This window comes from Neltuma alba, unplaced genomic scaffold (genome assembly GCF_004799145.2).
Source record: "Neltuma alba isolate B1F8T4 unplaced genomic scaffold, ASM479914v2 tig00011115_pilon, whole genome shotgun sequence".
NCBI lineage: Eukaryota > Viridiplantae > Streptophyta > Magnoliopsida > Fabales > Fabaceae > Neltuma > Neltuma alba.
Genome location: NW_021635852.1, coordinates 1 through 18,219, shown reverse-complemented (window position 1 = coordinate 18,219; position 18,219 = coordinate 1). Strand labels below are relative to the sequence as shown.

The following is an 18,219-nucleotide window of genomic DNA, read 5'->3' as shown; positions in this document are numbered from 1 at the left end:
TATAATAGTCAACTATGTCTTTCGCTAACATCTTGGAGTCGCTAACCCTCCCGGCCCGCAAAATAATTGGAAATATTTAATCGGTGGTCAAAGTTAAGTTGGTGTGTGCTGGTTAAAAAAAAAAAAAAAAAGTTAAGTTGGTGTGGGATATTCATTATTATTATACGAGTATTTTTATTTTTAACTGGCAATCTGCAATGTAGATCCACGTTATATCCCAGGATTGGTGCCTGAGAATTTTTGGATTTTGATTTTCTCCACTATCCTTCCCATCATCTTTCCCTCCACTACCTTCCTTTCTCTTCATAACTATTGGATCAAAATTCCAATGATTTAGATTTAATATCTTATAAAAATAATGTTATTAAAAAAATAAATAAATAAATTTAAACTATTAAAATATGGTCTGAGCAGTTCACATCTGTAATAAAAAATAAAAAAAAATTGCTTTATAATAACAGCCTATAGCTATAAATTGTTCAAATTAGATTTTAACAGTTTATATTTATTTATCTATTTTTATAATAATATTTATTTTTATAAAATATTAAATATGGACCATTATAGTTTTAATCCCATGGTTGTGAAGGGAAAAGGAAAGTAGCAGAAGGGAAAAGGATAGGAAGGGTAGTGGAGAGAATCCAAGTCCAGAATTTTTATCCTGTAAAAATGATAATGGGGCTCTTGATCATTAGGGGGTGTTACGTTTGGCAACCATAAAAAGTATTTTTTAAAAGTATTTTTCTGCAAATCAAAATAAACTCATCTATATATTTAATTCGTATACTGTAAAAATACTTTTAAAATCATGATTTTGATTCTATCCAAACACCCCGTTGAGTTTAAATGCAGCATGTTTGAATGGTGCGTTTGATTAAGCTGGTTCCTTTATAAAACTGGTTGACCTCAATGTATTTTTTTTTAAAAAAAAACTTGATCTTATTTAATATATCATTGTTATTATTAAGTAACAACTCCTTTAATTTTGTTTTGTTCTCTTAATTTTATAAAGTTTATTTTTGGTCCTCTAATCTTAATATTATTAGGTTCATTAACAAAAATTAGTGCCACCGAAGTTTTAATACTGACATAGCATTCTAAAATGCTAACGTATTGAATTTAATGTTTAAAAATAATAATGACTGTCATAAAAAATTATCATTTCACGCTAATAATTAATGATAAGATTAAATAATTAAAAATATATTTTATGAGATTAAAAAAAACTGAAATTTTATATAAAATTAGAAGACGAGAAATTCATTAATTCACCTATTTGTAACCAATTACTTGTCTTGTACATAATAGTTTTCTCTGGCCGTACGAAAACAATACTCTGAGAAAATGTATAAAATAAGCTTCTAAAAAATAGTGGAGGAAAACTTCATGAAGGACAAATTGTGGAATATATGGATTTAAGATTATGACTGCACCAGGATTTAGTAAAACGGATTCGTCTTTGGCCGAAAAAACCACCCCAAAAAAAAAATCGCCACGACTCTCATTGGCCAACAACGTCCCGGGAGTTCAGCGTATGATATCAGGCGGCACTTACTTAGTTAATTAGAGAGGGAATTGCATTATGAAATGGGATAACTTGAAGAACAATAGACAGTTATGGAAATAACCAAGACAAGTATTATATATATATATATAGACACATATATGAAATGCCCTTTTTATAAGTGTGATGTCACATATCAAGTGTTTCGTTTAAATGATATGTACTGGATATAGTAAAACCCATGAATACAAGTGATCGATGAGTTACAAAAATAATATTGAAATATGAGAATAGTGAAAGTCACTCAAATAAAGATTAAGTGCCAAAAGGGAATTGAATATATATATCTATTCAAAAACTCTCGGTACTCATGGCAAAATGTGCTTCGTATTTTCTCGTTTCATTTTAAGGTACGGTTATGGTTATGCTAAGCTTTACACAGATATAACAGTAAAATAAATTTCAAACAATAAGTAATATGAATGAATCCTTAACATTGTTTTCCCTTTCTTTTTAACAAGTCAAAATAATCTCGCAAGCTGCAGCTATAACTGGAAATCAATTCAAGAGCCTTGGAACAAGAACCTAATTATAAGAATCAAATAGCATCTACTCCTCCGTTTCTCAATATATGACCCAATTATTGAATTAGTTTTGGTCATAAATATAAGACCCATTTATCATATTTATCAATTTTCTCTAAATTACCCCTATGGATACTTCTTAAACCATAATCAAATAGAAGAGGAAGAGAAGATATTAAGAAAAATGATTATGATATTTTAGAAAAAACGTGTCACATTTCTTATGATTAACTAACTTATCTAACTTTCTTAATCTAATCAAATTAGTTAAATAGGTTTTATATTAAACATCGGAATAGTATTATTTATGTTTAATTAGAAACACAAAACTACCCAAACTTTTGTTGTTGGACCCGGCTTTTTGTTCAATGGAGGTTATCAGTTTGTTACCGCAAAAAAATTTTCACATCACAATAATTTTATTAGACGATCACTACTTTAAATTCAAAAATAATTTTTAAAGTAAATTAATCCCAATATATGAATCTTTAAATCCAACGTGATTGTTTTGATTTGATCGGGGGTATAGGTCGCATGGGTTTCGAATAATTTCGGATTAAGTCAAATTACGTGAGTCTAAATTTTCTCCGCTCATATTTGAATCTATAATTTAACCACTCCTGTAATGTTGCCCCCGATGGAGGGGTTCTTGTTTAAGGTTCCGGGTTCTTGTTTAAGGATGTGTTTGATACGAGGGATTTGGAAGGGAAGGAAAAGAGGAAAAAGATTTTAATCATTTTCTCTTATTTGGCAACACACAAATTTTAAGAGGGGAAGGAAAATTTTAAAAAAAATCTTCTCTCCTCTCCCCTCTAAAATTGGAAGAATTTGGAGAGAAAGGATAATATTTTGTCATGTTATGACCATTATACTTATATTTATTTTTAATATCCCTATACTACCCTAAATCCTTTTCTTCTTGTCTCCAAATGCTGTTCTCTTCTTTGCATGACTAAATATTTTATTCAAAGATGAGATACAGTACAAGTTGTGGCTGAACACTACTGCAGCCTTTTTTTCAATAATACTTCAAGCTCTAGAGTATATTAGAATTTTGGTATAAGTATTGCTCAATATATTAAATGTTATTTACAATTCTATTTTATTAAACATTCTATAAAATTTGAAAAAAATAATCTTAAATAAGATAAAGGCAAAATTGTCCATGTTAAAATATTTTTCCCTCCCCTCCTCTCCTTTTTTATAAATTCAAATACGGTAATATTAAAATATTTTCACTCTCCTTTCCTTCTCTTTTTTCTTTTAAAATTTCTTCCATGTTTTTTTTTCCTCATTGAGCCAAACAGACCCAAAACTAACGGATCAAATCAGTGATCAGAGGTCAACATTTTGCATCACATCATGGACCACAACGAGAAGAATGGCTTAGACTGGGGCATGACTGTCGAAAGTGGATGGATCGGATTCTTCAGGATATTGTTGTATGGGCCAAGTTAATTAATCATTGGGTCAATTTTGAGGCCCAAATTCATCTTACCAGGCTCTAGAGAGATACTGCAGGGGGAAATTAGGAGACGAAAAAAAAAAATAAAGCAAGCGAAGCAATTTGCGCATCACGAAGGTCATCGTTGTACGCACAAATTCCGCACTATCTTTCTTCCTCACATTCTGCTAGCAGCGCCGTGCGGTAGCGGCGGCGGAGAAAATTCTGATTGATATCTGATTTCGCATTCAACTGGTGCACAAGGTAAAGTCCTCAGAAGCTAATTTCGCCATTTTTTATATTTACCTTTTTGCATCTGGTTGATTTTAGCCCCTAGAGACTTGCCATTTAGATCTCGAGCCTTTTGGGCGTTGGCTGATCTTCTTATCTCCTGTCATTTCCTAGATTTCGCTTTTGGAGCTTCAATATGTTTGGGGAGGTGGTTTCAAATCATTGTGTGTGTTTATATATTAAAATGTTGGGATTTTAGAGTTTGATGTTGCATCCATAAGCTAATTTGGCATTTTTAGCACAACCTGTCTCTGTGAAAACTATAAGATTAGCTGTTTTTGTTAATCCGTTGTTGTGTTCAGACCCAGAGTACGCCTCCATCGGCAGTCTTAGACTAGGTATTTATTTCAAATAGTTTTATGGAACAAATATTGCTGAAAGTCATTTATGCTTCACAGTGCGAGGATATTCATTAGATTTGTTGAATCGAATTTCTATGATTTGGGATAATCATCTCTGGTAAAGAGCTCCTGCGTGTTTCCTTTGAGTTGCTGGTGATAGACATAAAAAGAAATTGCTGGTCCATTTCTTTAATGGCTAGGTTTAACAATATAAGAGTATATTAAAAATGTCATATTATGTTCCACTTAATAAAGTGTATTATAGACCTGTCCTGATCAGTTCCAGTTCCGTCTTCAACGTTACCAGTAAGCAGTGGAATTTAAGTCAAAATTTGAGGGACGACAAAAATAATCAATTTCAAGATAATTTCATTTTTAAGGATTATTTTATATTTGCTCTCCCTTGTTGGGGTTCACAACTTTCCTTGCTTAATTTGCAGCACTGATGGCATCTAAGTTGCAGCAATTGCAATCCAAAGCTCGCCAAGCATCACAATTTGTAGTTAAGCGTGGGACCCCTTACTACAAGCAGTTGCTAGAGGAGAACAAGCATTACATTCAAGAACCACCTACCGTGGAGAAATGCAACCTACTGGCAAAGCAGTTGTTTTATACGCGTCTTGCTAGGTTATATATTCCTTCAAACTTGTCCTTGTACTTTCATAATGTTGGTTATGGCAGTTTTCACTTTACAGAATACTTTATATTGGCCCCTTTTGGGGTAGAACTTATTGAGCTGAACTATACAGTTGCAATTCTGTGTGCGAATTTGATCTTGCCTACTGTGTCTTTGGCTCTTACAGTCATACTTCACATTTGAAAACTCGTGCACTCATGTTGGAAGGGAGACAGAGGACGTATATAGTCTTGTGATTTAGCATCTTAACTTGGCATTCAAACTGAATTTGGCCCTTCTTCATCAAATAGAAATGGGATGATGATCAATCTAGATCGTTCTTTGTAATTAAACACGTAGATCCATTCCAGGACATGCATATGTGAGTGGCTTGCTCGTTTCTGTTGATTGATGCATGGTGTTTAGTTGTTATCGTTTTATTGATGCCTTTTTCAAACTCATATGCCTAATATACTAAACCAGTTGCGTGCACTAAATTGCAATTTTATGCATAACCATATATTGCACTTGCCCTGCGTGTTTGTTAATTAACCAGAACAACTGCTTGCCAAAGAGTTTCCAGTCCCAAGGAGAGTGTGCTGCGAATGGTCACTGGACATGAACATAGCTTATTCCAGTCAGATACTATATATAACTGTTTTTTATACATACTCTTAATCTTAGTTGCTTATATTTCTTCGGAAAAATTTGGGTCTTGAAAGAATATTTTATTACGTGTCAAGTAATTGCTTCTAGAATGTAGCATGACAATGAAATTTCTAAATGTTACCTCAAAATGAGCTCTGAAGATATAAATTGTGGATGTTAAAGAGAGGGGGGGAAAAAACTATGAATACAATCATATAAGTGGAATATGTTTTAATCTAGACACTTCACCCATTCACACTCACTGTATGACGCCATTTTTTTAATGTTAAATAATAATCCATTAGCATATAGCATTTTGCTTTGACTTTATGACTTACATGAGATGCGCCTTGTAACATGCTTTTGAGACTTTCAAAGATTTGTTCATTGAAGCAAGTGCTGTTTGTAATAATACAGTGTCAAAGTCACCACTTGTGCTTTCATCGTCGTGCACATTGTTTCTGCTGTCTTCGAATGTGTCCCTGCAGCCTACATCACGTGATATAACAATGTTAAATACTTAATATCTCAATACCAGTGTTTGATGCCCATATTATCTTCAAATCAGGTTTTCATTAACAATTATGTGCCTTCACTATCGTTAATGAATTAAGTGGCAAGACGGTGGATTCTGAGAACCTGCAGTTCTGCTCTGGCCTTGAATGCCATGGTTACTTTTCAGTTGTAGACTTGTAGATTTCCTGTGAATCTAGCTCCTTTCGCTTTTGTGTGCTTTGGCTGTCATAACTAATGCCTTTCAAATTCTTACAGCATTCCTGGTCGTTGTGAGTCATTTCGGAAGGAGCTAGATTATGTCAAGAACTTGTGGAAGAACAGACAAGAACTGAAGGTTGAAGATGCAGGTATTGCGGCTTTGTTTGGCCTGGAGTGCTTTGCCTGGTTTTGTGCCGGTGAAATTGTTGGAAGGGGATTCACTTTTACGGGTTACTATGTTTGAGAATAAGCACCGGCAGGGTTTACTTCAGGGGGGAAAAAGAAAACTTCGTGGGGCTCTGGCCATTTATGCGTTGTGTGCATTATGGTGCATTCGACAAGCCAATTTTTGTTTTGTTTTTTGTTTTTTGTTTTTTTTCTTTTCCCGGAATTTGATCTTAGAAAAACGAAAGTAACAAACTGGTGTTGAACTTGATAAGCCTTAATAAGCCCGTGTATTCGAAGCGGGATTAACATTGCATTGTTTTGCCATCACTTGGAAGGTTGCGCTGACCTCCCTTGCTCATGAATTCACCCAAACGAAACTTTGATTAACATATAAATAAACCTAGCTTGCTTGGCGTTGAATTCATCATTTAATTTTGATAGTTCGGGCATTGATGAATTTTCATTGTTAATGACGAAAACTTGCTTCTTCTTTTTCATTTAATGAAAACTGCACTCATCATAGGCCAGTACAAAATAACAGCAGCAAGGTTAAATCTCATCATCGGTCTCCTCCTCTTCCTGCTCAAGAGGGGGAGGTTGACGAAAGCTTTTTCAGCACATTACTTGCCCGAAGGAGTGTGCAAATAGCCAATGCCAATGTACTTACGGGTTCGTTAATGGATTTTGCCACTTGTGCATTGATAAGATTTTTGGTTGGATTATTAGAACAGGATTGATTGTATCCCCAAGTGGAATCCTGTTTATTATTATCTCTAGTCGTTAATACTACCTTCGGTCTTTAATATAAGATCCCGTTTGATTTTTTGTTTGGTTCTAATTATAAGACCCCAATCCATTTTTTCTCTCATATTTATGCATTTTTTTCAAGATAGTCCTTCTAATAATGATAGTTCTAGCCAATACACTTAATTAGTAAGGATATTTTAAGAATGACAACACTTATTTATTACAAATAACTAACTTAACTTACTTCCTTAATCTCCTCAAATAAGTCAATCGGGTCTTATAATTAGGACCAGAGGTAGTATAAAAGTTAGTTGACTAATTTGAGTAAATTAAGGAAACTAGTTAAGTTAGTTATTTGTACTAAATAGATGTTGTCTTTCTTAAAATATTCTTGCTAATCAAATGTGTTGATTAAAACTAATATTATTATAAGGACTATTTTAGGAAAAATAAATAAATATCCTGACAAAGGAGATGGAGATTTTATATTTAAGATCAAAATAAAAATCAAACAAACTCTTATATTAAGGATTGGAGATAGTATTATAATTTTTAAAATTATAAAGCATGAGGTATGTGAATCATTGATTGAATGATGGAATGTAGTTTTCCATTACAATTTGAACATCTGGGAATCCCAGATTTTTCATTTGTGTAGTTATGGCCGCGACAATCTGTTTCGCCACAGCTTATGCTAAGGCCTTCGTGAATGAAGGGGGAATTTATTGGCCGGCTCTTGCGGTACTTGTTCTCTATTTGGTTAAGCCGTTTAAGCTCCAATAAACCCGTTTGATGTAGTTTTTGCAATTAAAAAATTCCAATAGGGGTTCAATAATGAAAATTTCTCCTATCTATCCTAGATAATAAGTATTAAACTAAAATTATATTTAAATATTAATAAGTGCTTATAATGATTATATTAAATTATATATCTCTTGTCTACTCTTATTCCTTTTTTTGGTAATTATATAAGTGATTTTAATAAATAAAATTCAAACATAATCAATATTCTCAAAGTAATTATAAGAAAAAGCATCCAAAAAAAACCACAATTAACAAACATTACTTCTAATTAGTAAATGCAAAAATGCAGGAACATTAAAAATTCTCCTTAGTGATTAACTTGAATACATTCCCCCCAACAGTTTTTTTTTTTGGTTGTTGCTAAAGTGCTAATCTCTCGGGATACTGTCAGGTGCTGTAACAGGAACACCTAATAAAATTTTTTTTATACATACCGTCCTAAGAATCGAACCCATAACACAGTGTTTAAAGTATTCGAGTTCTTTCTACTTGTGTTGGTCACTTTTTCCCCGTTTAATATATTAAAATAATCTCACAAGTCGCAAGTAATTGACATTCAACCCAAGAGTCTCGAAACAAGAACCTGGTAAGAGTCCAGCATCCAGTAATAGCTATCATTGCGTTTAATTAAAAATAAAACTAAATCTTTGACCTAACCCTAATACATGTTCGTTAAAACTGGATTCCAACATATTTATTTTAATTTGATACGTGGTATATAGGTCACATGGGTTTCGAGTAATTTGGATTGAGTCAAGCAAGTCACATGAGTATGAAAATTCTCCTAGCGCTGAACTATTTCAACCACGGGTGATAATATTCAATTTAAAACTACAAAAAATAAAATTTCAATATTGATATATAAAATTTCCATTCAATTTTAAACATATAATTGAAACTACTATTCTGGACCCTTAATATAAGATTTAGTTAACTAATTTGAATATATTAAAAAAAATTAGTTAGGTTAGTTATTTGTAAAAGTAAGTATTATCTTCTCTAAAATACTCTTATTAATCAAGTGTATTAGTTAGAACTATTATTTGATAAAAACTTTAAACATGTGCAATTATAATAAAAATGATATTAAAAATGGACAAATGTGAAAGACAAAGAGAATTGTGATTTTATACTACATTTGATCCTTAGTATAAGAGTTCGTCTAACTTTTATTTTGATCATAAATATAAAATTTCAATTCACTCTGTCTCTCATATTTATTCATTTTCTCTCAAAGCAGTCCTTGTAATAATAGTAATTTTAGCCATTACATTTGATTAAGATGGATATTTTGGAAAAAAACAACACCTATTTATCACAAATAATTAACTTAACTAATTTTTTTTAATTTACTCAAATTAGTCAACTAGATCTTATATTAAAGATTAGATTTAGTATCTATGACCGAATTGAAAGTCAAACTAACTCTTATATTAAAAATAGGAGGTAGTATAATTTAACCACATCTTCATTTTTTTTGGGGGTCTGGGACATTTGTAATAAATATATTGAAATAGAATCAGTAATAATATGCAAAATGAATCGAATCATAAATCAGATGTTACTTTTTGCATCACATGGGATCACAATGCGATGAAGGGCCTAGACTGGGCTGTCACTTTCGAGATAGGGGTGGATGGAATTTTTTGGATATTGTTCTATGGGCCAAGTTAATTACATATTGGGTCAATCTGACGGCCACATTTGTCTTAATAGCCCAAAAGAAATTACAAAAAAAAAAAGGAATCGAAGTAATAAGCAGCTGGTGCATTTCGCGTCACGCGGCACGCAGGCTAAAACTTCAACCCCAAATTCTGATCTCAATTTTTGGCTATACACGCAATTTTCGCACTCTCGTTCTTCCTCACATTCTACTTGCAGCGCCGTGCGGTAGCGGCGGTGGAGACCATTCTGATTAACAGCTGACTTCGCATTCAACTTGTGCACAAGGTAAAGTCCTCAGAAACCAATTTCGCCTTTTATTTATTTATTTATTTATCACTTCTTTCCATCTGATTGATGTTAGCTCCTAGAGACTTGCCCTTGCCTTTTAGATTTTGAGCCTTTTCTCTGATCTCCTTCTCTACCGTTCATTTCCTAGCATTTCGCTCTTGGGACTTCAACATGTTAGGGGAGGTGGTTTCGAATCATTGTGTGTGTTATATAACACGAAAATGTTGAGATTTTAGAGTTTTGATTTTGCACCCATAATCCAATTTGGCATTTTTAGTTCAATCTCTCTCTGTGAAAACTATAGGATGAGCTGTTGTTTTTAATCCAATGTTGTGATCAGACCTAGAGTACACCTCCATCGGCAGTCTAAGACTAGGTGTTCAGTTCAAATGGTTTTATGGAACAAATATTGCTGAAAGTCATTTATGCTTCATAATTGGAGGATATTCATTAGATTGTTGAATCCAATTTCAATGATTTGGGATAATCATCTCTGGTAAAGAGCTCCTTCGTGTTCTTTTCGTGTTGCTGGCGATAGACATAAAATAAATTCTTGCTCTATTTCTTCAAGGCCTAAATTTAACAAGAGTATATTTAAAATGTCATGTCCTGTTCTACTGAATAAAGTGTATGATAAACTCGTCTTGATCAGTCCTAGTTATGTCCTTCAATGTTACCAGTAAGCAGTTGAATTTAAATCAAATTTGGGGGACGAAAAAATAATCAATTTCAAGATAATTTCATTTTTAAGGATTATTTTATATTTGCTTTCCCTTGTTGGGACTCTGAGCTTTCTTTGCCTAATTTGCAGCACTGATGGCATCTAAGTTGCGGCAATTGCAATCCAAAGCTTGCCAAGCATCACAATTTGTAGTTAAGCGCGGGACCCCTTACTACAAGCAGTTGTTAGAGGAGAACAAGCAATACATTCAGGAGCCACCTACCGTGGAGAAATGCAACCTACTGGCAAAGCAATTATTTTATACTCGACTTGCTAGGTTATATTTCCTTCAAACTTGTCCTTGTTCTTTCAAAATGTTGCTCATGGCAGTTTTCACTTTATAAAATATTTTATATTGGGCCCTTTCTGGGGCAGAACTTATTGAGCTGAACTGTATAGTTGAATTTCTGTATGCGAATCTGGTCTTGCCTATGGTGTCTGCGGCTCATACAGTTATACTTTGCATTTGAAAACTTGTGCACTCTTATAGGAAGGCAGACAAAGGAAGTATATAGTCTTGTGATTAAGCATCTTAACTTGGCATTCAAACTGAATTTACCCCCTGTTCATCGAAGAGTTATGGGATGATGATCAATCTAGTTCTTCCTTTGTAATTAAATACTTTGATCCGGTCCAAGACATGCATATCTTGCCAATGCTGTGAGTGGCTTGCTCACTTATGGTGATTGATGTATTGTGCTTAGTTGTTACCTTTATATTGATGTCTTTTTAAAATTCACATGTCTAATATACTAAACCAGTTGCGTGCACTAAGTTGCAATCGTATACATAACTATATACTACATATTACAGTTGCGCTGCATGCTTGTTAATTAACCAGATCGACCGCCTACAAAAGTTTCCAAACCCAAGGAGAATGTACTGCTAATGGTCACTGGACATGAACATAGCTTGTTTGAGTTGAAGACTATATATAACTGCTTTTTATATATTCTTAATACCTGTTTCTTAGATTTTCTTCAGAAAATTTAGGGTCTCGAAAGAATATTTTATTTTTTGCCAAGTAACTACTCCTGGAGTCTAGAATGACAATGGAATTTCTAATTATTACCTCATAATTAACTCTGAAGATATAATTTTTGGATGCTAAAGGAAGAATACAATGGATACAATCATATGACTGGAATGTGTTTTAATTTAGACTCTTCAGTTATTCACTATCACTTCATGATGCCATTTTTAACGTTAATAATAATCTGTTAGCTTATGGTTTTTTACTTTGACTTTATGACTTGAATGAGATGCGCCTTGTAATGTGGTTGTGAGACTTAAAATATATGTTAATTGAAGCAAGTGCTGTTAGTAATAATACAATGTCAAAGCCACCACTTTGTCCTTTTCATCGTCATGCAAATGGTCTCTGCTTTCTTCTAATGAGTGTCTCTACAGCCTACACCCCGTGATATAACAATTTTATCTGCGTAATATCTCAATACTAGTATTGGATGCCCATATCATCTTCAAATCAGGCTTTCCTTTAAAATATTATGTGCCATCACTATCATTAATGAATTAACCATGTGACGAGGCAATGGATTCTGAGAACCTGCAGTTCTGCTTTAGCCTCGAATGCCATTGTTACTTTTCAGTTGTAGACTTGTAGATTTACTATAAATCTAGCCGCTTCCACTTTTGTGTGCTTTGGCTGTCATAGCTAATGTGTATCAATTTCTTACAGCATTCCTGGTCGTTGCGAGTCATTTTGGAAGGAGCTTGATTATGTCAAGAACTTGTGGAAGAACAGACGAGAACTGAAGGTTGAAGATGCAGGTATTGCCGCTTTGTTTGGCCTGGAGTGCTTTGCTTGGTTTTGTGCCGGTGAAATTGTTGGAAGGGGGTTCACTTTTACGGGTTACTACGTTTGAGGAAAGAAAAATCTTTCTCTGGCCATTTATTATGGTGCATTCTACAAGCCGATTTTTGATTTTCTGGAATTTGATCTTTGACACACGAAAGTAACAAACTGGTGTTGAACTTAGATAAGGCTTAATAAGCCCATGTATTCGAAGCGGGATTAACCGTGCGTTGTTTTGCGATCAATTGGAAGGTAGTGCTGATCCTCCCTGCCATCAGTTTGAGTAACATATAAATAAACATGGCTTGGCGTTAAATCCATGTTTTAATTTTGATGATCTGGGCCATGATGAATTTCATTGTTAAGGACGAAAAATTCAAGTACTTTACTTGCAGGAACGAGTGTACAAATAGCCAATAACAATGCACTTTACGGGTTCGTTGATGCATTGTACCAGTACCACTTGGAGCAGCCGGACTTTTGGTTGGATGATGATTAGGCCACGATCGAGTGTATTCCCAATTTTATGTCGAATCCGGTTTATTAATAAATTATAAATTACGAGGTGTGAGAATCATTGATTGAAAGATGAATTGCAGTTTTCCATTACCATTCGAACATCTGTGAATCTAAGATATTCCGACCGTGTAGCTATGAAAGGGGATTCATTGGCCAGCTCTTATTGTAGCCACAAGATCAACGTTCAGATTTGATTTTATACAATTTTTTTTATCGTGGTATTACATTATTTATATCAAAATTTAGCCATGTAAATTTAATTAATTATTTTTAATCCAATAAAAGATTAAATTTGAACCATTCAGATATTGATAAAAAAAAAGCCAGCACCGCTGTGGTGTAGTGGCATGTTGGTTGCCCAGGGTGCAACAGGTCGCGGCTTCGATCAGCTTCGCAAGCACTGGCTTGCTCATTTCCCAAAAAAAAAAAAAGATATTGATAAAAAGAGAAGAGGAAAAGAAAGAAGAGGATGGGAAGGGAAGGGAATGGGAGCTGTTGCTCTCCGATTGTCCGTACTTTCAGAAAGTTTCAGTTTTTTTCCTCATGTCCAGGTTTGGCATAATAAAAGCTGTACGTTTTAAAATAAACACGTTTGCCAAATCAATGTGTTTGGATGCTGCGAGAATGGGTCGCCGTCCATTTTTATCGTTTGGTTAATCAGAAGGGTGTTCCCGTAATTTCGAAATCGCCTGCCTCCCTGTTAAGAGAATCGAGAGCGCGCAAATAGCAGATCACCCGGCGAGAGGAGCATTGGGCGACGAAGGCCCTGTTTGGTTTCTCTGAAAACGATCAGCGATGCTGCGCCTTAGCACTTCACGGGCCTCCGCGGCACTCGTCGTCTTTTTCATATTTCTCTTCGTCTTAGCCGAGTGCTCCTCTGATTCCAAACCCATTGTAAGTCTTCTATTTCATTCAATGAGGTTGATCGACGATCTCACCTCGCTCCCTTCATCTTCATCCGTTTTTCTTTTATTATGTAGAATAGAATTCATCATCTGTTTTGATGAACATGAAAAATGTGACCGTTTGCATGTTCCGAATGACAGGCCAATTGCAGCCGGCAATGCGTTGCCGAGAGATGTGATAGTAAGATAAAGCTATAATTCCTCTTGATATCTGTAGACTGTTCCTGTGTTGTTTAATTTCCATCGTTAATGGATAGACTTTGTTGTTTCTGAATTCATATAGATGTTTTCATCAATTATGGGAAATATTGCGGAGCCGGGTATACGGGCTGTCCTGGCGAGGCGCCGTGCGATGATCTCGATGCATGTTGCAGGAATCATGACGATTGCGTTGATAAATTTGGTATTTATCTCTCTTCATCATTTTGTTTTGGCTATTGCCGATCCTCATCTGCAACTAACAAAATCATGCAACGAGAGTATTTCACAGTTCATTCGTATGATTATAAACTATTCCAGATCCGTTTACACCGTCTTCCTATTTTCTGTATTGACAAAGTGGCGGCTTCCGTTTCCTGCCTTCATTATCAGGACCCTTTGGGAGCAGGGAATTCAGTCTTTCATCCCTGCGCGGATCGCAGCATGTATCGTTCATTGATGTTTAGTTTTATTGAACTAATGAGTACTTTTATGTGATTCCTAGCTGTTATATATATCACCCTCATCAGTATTTTCTGTTATTTTGGATCAATATTTAACTGACAAAGTGCTTACTCCTAGGATTTCTTTCTTTAATTACATATTTAACGAGTATTATCATTTGAATTTTGATTATTGAGATTAATTTGCCTTTACAAGATTACTTGCAAACTAATAAAACACGCATCTTCCAGGTATGCTTCATTTGAAATGCCATAAGAGGTTGAGGAATTGCATGGCGAGAGTGCAGAAATCTGGGAAGCCTGGATTTTCCAAGACATGTCCCGTCAGTCAAGCTGCATCTACCATGATAAAGGGCTTAGATTTGGCCATCTTATTGGGTCGACTGGTTGACAAAAAGGGCCATTGAGGTGTAACTCACAAAACTTGAACCCTCTATATACACATATATAATCTCCCTCATGAAACAAGGAGAAGTTGAAAACATGTTAGCATACGAATATGTAACGTCAATTGATTAATGAAGCTTGCATCTTTCGATCATATTGAAAATTATCATCGTCTTGGTTTTTTAAAATGGTACATTCATCTTAACAGTCTTGTTACACCGATATGCTTTTGATAAATCTATTGGTTTTATTCCACCTCTGTGTAACAAATCTATCCAAATAGTTGAATAATTCTTTATCCACGGAGTTCATATTAATTGGCAACTTGCGAGCGGAGTGTTTCTGCTCACGCTTTTAGGAGACACAAAAGTTGAATAATTTTTCACGCACTTAAGAGACCCAAAAGTTAAATAATTTTGCTCACACTCTGATAAATCTATTCTGTTGTTATTCGGTCCCTTTGATATTGCTGGAGTTCATTCATTTTGTTTGGCGTTCCCATCTTATTTCCTGGTCACACGAACTTGATTTTAAGAGTCAAAAACTCTGTGTTTTCCACATTTATATATAGATAGCGTGCGTGTATTATTAGGTTGAAAATTTAAAACTCATATTTATTTAATTATAGATAAGACAAGAAATGAAATTTTACCAATTATGGTTAGATTTTCTAATAAATACTGGTACTTAGGAAAATTAATTAATATGAATAAAATTTATAATAAACTACTATTCATAATTTATAAACAATTCATTTCATTTCATTTCGGAAATTCTTTGCATGACAAAAACCCGTCTAATCTTGACACTACACAGGAAAGGGATGGGGGAGTGCCGGCAGCATGTTATTACACAAGCTAGTCAACAAACTTATGTTTTTTTTAAAATATAAAAATTATGGAATGCACTTAACTGATTTGACGAAACAGGATTTACATTTTCATTGATTTGACGAAACAGGATTTACATTTTCATCTTTGCTAAAAGACTCTAATAAACTATTAAAATATGAGCATTACAAATAATAATGTAAAAAACTAAAAAAGAATTGTGATTTCATGGGGTGCGCGGAATATGTTTCTTCCATTTCTTTCATAGAATTGAAAGGTTCAAGAATTAAATCGTCGCTCCAATGCACGAATCGTTTCTAAGTTGATGACAAGAGGATGTTTGGTGACTGCTGAATTAATTGCAATGCTAGCTAATACAGGAATCCTAGTAAGACGAAGATTTTTTTTTGGGGCCAAAAAGACGAACACGTTAAATAGAAGCTTCAAGCCGGCAAAATGGTGTGAATTATTACCCTTATTGGCTAACATTTATTGTCTACCAGCTTTAAACTCATTTTCTGAATAGAAGTAACTAAAAATGGTATATAGCCAAAATGTTATATATGGCTTTATTGGTGGTGATTTTGCGAGGAAGGTTTTTAAATTGTAAGAAATGTTATGTTGGGTATGTTGGAAATGAAAATAATTTAAGTACGTGTCCGGCAAAACTGCATCAAAGTTGGCGGTTTCAGGCATCACTATAAATTTATTAAATCGTTTTGAATTTCTATCACATATTATATATTTCAATATATTTTAAATATGATAAAATTATTTCTTTCTTATATCATTTTGTATAAAAAGTTATTAATAATCTTATTGTATTTTTTAATTATTATTAATATCAAGAGGAATTTATTTTAACAAATATAAATAAGTTTTCTAAGAAATTATCTTTCTATTTTCAGTATATACATAATGATGACATGAATGCGACGGAATAGAATTAGCGACGGAATTAGTGACAAAAACTTCTGTGACAAACAATTTAGCGATGAAAATTTCCGACGGAAAAAATTCCGTCTCTAATTCCGTCGCTAAATATTTACTGATGGATTTTCTGACAGATTAGCGACGGAATTTAGCGACGAACAGAAATTCCGTCGCTAAGCGACGGAAAAATTTTGTCGCTAATCCGTTGAAAAAATTAGTGACGAAATTTCCGTCGCAATTCCGTTAAAAATTAGTTACGGAATTTGTTTCCGTCGCAAATTCCGTCACTAATCAGTTGTTTTTTGTAGTGCATATAGGTTTTGAAGAATAAGAGTGAAGCCTAACTGAAGCAGCTCAAGAGGGAATTGGCCGAATTGTTTAATTGAGGCAGGACACGAGCGGACAGCCAGAATCCGGTAATATTATTTCTATATCAGACAAATTAAATTCATGTTTCGTCTCCAATATCATTAATTACTTGGAGGTGCGATGGTCTAGAAATCCTATAAACTTGGCTGCCTCAACCTCAGCTCCACGCAGTTTTAAGTTCAGTTTGAAATCCATATGCCGGCGTCCAAACTCGAAGCACTCTATAAAGCTACTTGAATAAGGAAATTGAAATCTTGTATGCCTTTATTAGTTTTATAATAGCTCAGAAATGGGCTAAAGTAATATCCCTGCAACTATAAGCACTATATCAGAAGAATGTATAACACATTACGTACATATGTTAATTTTGGCTGGCTACAGAGTAGAAACTGGACCTGGGCGCATCCCTCCGTATAAATATAAGGGGAGTGACATGCCGGATTAAGGTTTGGAGCGATCTACGGAGTGCGCTCATACAAAGATACACCTATACCAATGGCGATTCACACTAAGCTAATTCTTCTAATATTGGATAATCTGGCCAAAGAAATAACTTTATAGGCATGGTTCCTTTTATCAAATGCGTTGACCATATGCTTTTCTGAAAAGTTCACTGCATGTTGCTAATAAACACAATTAATTGATCATGCAGCTTAATTAAAGAGTTTATTTCATTATGCTGAGCTTGTCCCTATGTTCTCCAGAACCTGCCCCACTCATCTGAGGGAAGCACCTGATATCAGGCACTGGGAGTCAAGAAATGGATTATTGTAGATATATTCATATTCTGAAAACAAAGTTCTTCTGGTGAGGCATGCAAAATTGGAAGATGAATTATTGAAGGATGCCACTTCTGTTGCACGGGCAGCTGCAGAACTTTCAAACCGTGAGGGACTATTCAACTGGATCACAGTACATTTGTTTACCACAAGACTTCGACAAAACTTATTCTTCTGAGCCTGCAAGAGAAAGAAGGGGGGGGGGGTTTGTTCCATCAATATTTAATAATGTGTCAAGCGAGAGAACTGGTAAAATTATACTGTGTCCTTAATTTTTTAGTCAAAATATGCTTAGCTTATATTTTTATAAATAATCGTATAATTTTCGAAACATGCCAATTATATGATTTCTTTTAATTGTTTAGATGATCACTTTAATAGAAATTTCCCATAAACTTTTTTTAAAAATTTGTTGAAATGTTAGCCACTTTAGTTTTAAAATACTCAGAAACGCCATGAACTGGCCCACTTGCTCAGGTCCAAT

General features: G+C 34.2%; 3 protein-coding genes across 3 annotated transcripts; all 3 read left to right on the top strand.

Moving 5' to 3' along the window:
• Positions 1–3,632: 3,632 nt before the first annotated feature.
• On the top strand, positions 3,633–6,672 carry LOC114761300 (uncharacterized). Its single transcript, XM_028950635.1, has 3 exons — positions 3,633–3,796; positions 4,605–4,791; positions 6,200–6,672. The coding sequence occupies exons 2-3, from the start codon at positions 4,610–4,612 to the stop codon at positions 6,384–6,386; spliced, it is 369 nt and encodes a 122-aa protein (XP_028806468.1). The 5' UTR covers positions 3,633–3,796; positions 4,605–4,609; the 3' UTR covers positions 6,387–6,672.
• A 2,960-nt stretch (positions 6,673–9,632) lies between these two features.
• LOC114761299 (uncharacterized) lies at positions 9,633–12,685 on the top strand. The gene is made up of 3 exons (XM_028950633.1): positions 9,633–9,811; positions 10,626–10,812; positions 12,235–12,685. Exons 2-3 carry the CDS (start codon positions 10,631–10,633, stop codon positions 12,419–12,421), a joined length of 369 nt encoding a protein of 122 aa, XP_028806466.1. The 5' UTR covers positions 9,633–9,811; positions 10,626–10,630; the 3' UTR covers positions 12,422–12,685.
• A 980-nt stretch (positions 12,686–13,665) lies between these two features.
• LOC114761294 (probable phospholipase A2 homolog 1) lies at positions 13,666–14,844 on the top strand. Its single transcript, XM_028950629.1, has 4 exons — positions 13,666–13,764; positions 13,917–13,956; positions 14,059–14,178; positions 14,669–14,844. Exons 1-4 carry the CDS (start codon positions 13,666–13,668, stop codon positions 14,842–14,844), a joined length of 435 nt encoding a protein of 144 aa, XP_028806462.1.
• Positions 14,845–18,219: the final 3,375 nt, after the last annotated feature.